Source organism: Penaeus chinensis, chromosome 10 (genome assembly GCF_019202785.1).
Source record: "Penaeus chinensis breed Huanghai No. 1 chromosome 10, ASM1920278v2, whole genome shotgun sequence".
NCBI classification, from domain to species: domain Eukaryota; kingdom Metazoa; phylum Arthropoda; class Malacostraca; order Decapoda; family Penaeidae; genus Penaeus; species Penaeus chinensis.
Genome location: NC_061828.1, coordinates 30,058,222 through 30,060,721, shown reverse-complemented (window position 1 = coordinate 30,060,721; position 2,500 = coordinate 30,058,222). Strand labels below are relative to the sequence as shown.

Sequence of the window (2,500 nt, the reverse complement as noted above, 5' to 3'; positions counted from 1 at the left end):
AAACTTTAATTCTCTTACCATGTTATTCCTCAGCTCATTTTTGTATTTATTGTCTCTCCCTCCTCATCATCTCTGCCTCCTCCCTCCTCTCCCTTCTTCGCCTCTTCCTCCTCTTTTTTCCACCTTGCCCTGCTCCTTCTCTCCCTACTCCTCATCTTTATCCTCCTCTTCCTCCCCTTCTCCTTCTTATCTTCTTCTTCCTCCTCCCCCTCTTTCTTGTTTTTTTACTTCTTCTTCTCATCATCCCCTTTTTACTCGTCCTCCTCCTCCAACTTCTTCTTTTCTTCCTCCTCCTACTTGGTGTCTTCTTCTTCTTCTACTTCATTTTTTCCCCATACTCTTCCTTCCTCCCCTCTCCCTCCTTCTCCTCCTCTTTCTTCTCCTCCCCCTATTCTCCTCTCCCTCCTTCACCTCCTCTTCTTCCTCCTCTTCTCCTCTCCCTCCTTCTCCTCCTCCTCCCATCTCCTTCCTTCTCCCCCCCTTCCCCTTCTCCTACCCTCCCTCCTCCTCCCCACTCTTTCCCACCTCCTCCACGCCATTCTCCCCTCTCATTCCTTTCCCCCCCTCTCCCTCCCCCTCTCCCTCCCTCCCACCCCACCTCCCACTAGTTCCAGGCGGCGCTGCTACAACGCTGGAATCTGCCCCATTTCATGTGTTCCTTCTGCCCCTTCTTCCAAACGGTTAGCGTCAACGTTTCCATCTTCACGCTCACAGCCATAGCCGTCGACAGGTACAGGGCGATCGTCCACCCATTCACCACAAGGCCTTCCAAGCTTAGGAGTAAGGTGAGTCGAGGGGAGTGTAGGTGAGTCGAGAGGACTGTAGGTGAGTCGAGGGGAGTGTAGGTGAGTCGAGGGGAGTGTAGGTGAGTCGAGGGGAGTGTAGGTGAGTCGAGGGGAGTGTAGGTGAGTCGAGGGGAGTGTAGGTGAGTCGAGGGGAGTGTAGGTGAGTCGAGGGGAGTGTAGGTGAGTCGAGGGGAGTGTAGGTGAGTCGAGTGGAGTGTATGTGAGTCCAGAGGAGTGTAGGTGAGTCGAGGGGAGTGTAGGTAAGTCGAGGGGAGTGTAGGTGAGTCGAGGGGAGTGTAGGTGAGTCGAGGGGAGTGAGTCAGTTTGGATTAGTAAAAAGCATGAGCAAAAGTGTAGGTAATGGGAATTTGTGAACAATTATGAAACTAGTGATAAGAATGATAATAATGATGATATCAATAACAATATGATGATAATGAGAATGATTATCATGATTTTGACAATGATGATAAAGATGATGATAATGATAATAGTAGAGATTGTAATGATGATAATAATAATAAAATGCTGCTGCTGCTTATGATAATGATAATGATAATTATGGAAAAAATAATTGTTATAACAATAACTATAATAATAACAATAACTATAATGATAATAATACCTATACGGATGATAATGATAATCATCTACCTAACGCCAAGGATAATAATGATGATGATGATAAAAACAACAACAACAATAATAATAATAATAATAATAATAATAATAATAATAATAATAATAATAATAATAATTGTAATGATAACGATACAATTTAGACCAAAAAGTGAAAACTCTCTTTACAGAAAGATTTCAAAGAATTTCAAGCAAAACCAAAACATCCAGGGCCATACTATACATAAACGCAGGCACTCATTTCATCCGATGGAGCCTGGCACTGCCTTTCATCTATCATTTACAAATCCACTGATCTTTCTAGCATTTCAAAATCTATGTGTATGGACATGTTGGGCGTATCATTCAAAAGCTCTCTTTTGTCTATAGAGCTAAAATCAGGAAGGGAAGCATTATAATATGTACACACACACACACACACACACACACACACACATACATACACACACACATATATATATATATATATATATATATATATATATATATATACATATGTATATATATATATATATATATATATATATATATATATAATGATGATAATAATAGTAATAATAACAATAGTAATCATAATAGTAATAATAATAATAATAATAATAATAATAATAATAATAATAATAATAATAATGAAAATAACAAGAATAATAATTATAATAATGATACTGATAATAATAATGATTATGATGATAATGATGATAACAAGAATAATGATAATTATAATAATTATTATTATAATAATGATGATTATGATACAGTAGGTAATGTAGTAATAATAGTAATAATGATACCAATTATTATAATAAAGAATACGATATTAATGAAAAGATAATGATAATGATAATAGTAATATAAGTGATAATGATGTTGATAACAACATAAATGAAATTATAATAATAATTATTATAACTATAAATAATGATAATGACAAAAAGAATGATAATACTGAGTATTGATGAAGATAATAATAATCCTGATAATAGTAATAATGATAATAGTGATAATAATAATGATAATAGTAATAATGATAAAAATAATGGATCAAGATAATAATAAAAGTAATTGTAATAATAACA

At 35.9% G+C, this 2,500-nt stretch overlaps 1 protein-coding gene across 2 annotated transcripts in view; it reads left to right on the top strand.

Annotated features, from left to right (window-relative positions):
* LOC125030026 (substance-K receptor-like) overlaps positions 1-2,500 on the top strand; it is an 89,629-nt gene that overhangs the window by 74,765 nt on the left and 12,364 nt on the right. For both annotated transcript variants that reach the window (XM_047620263.1, XM_047620262.1), the window contains one exon: positions 609-785. In XM_047620263.1, the coding sequence (XP_047476219.1) occupies positions 609-785 (177 nt within the window). The remainder of the gene's footprint in view (positions 1-608; positions 786-2,500) is intronic.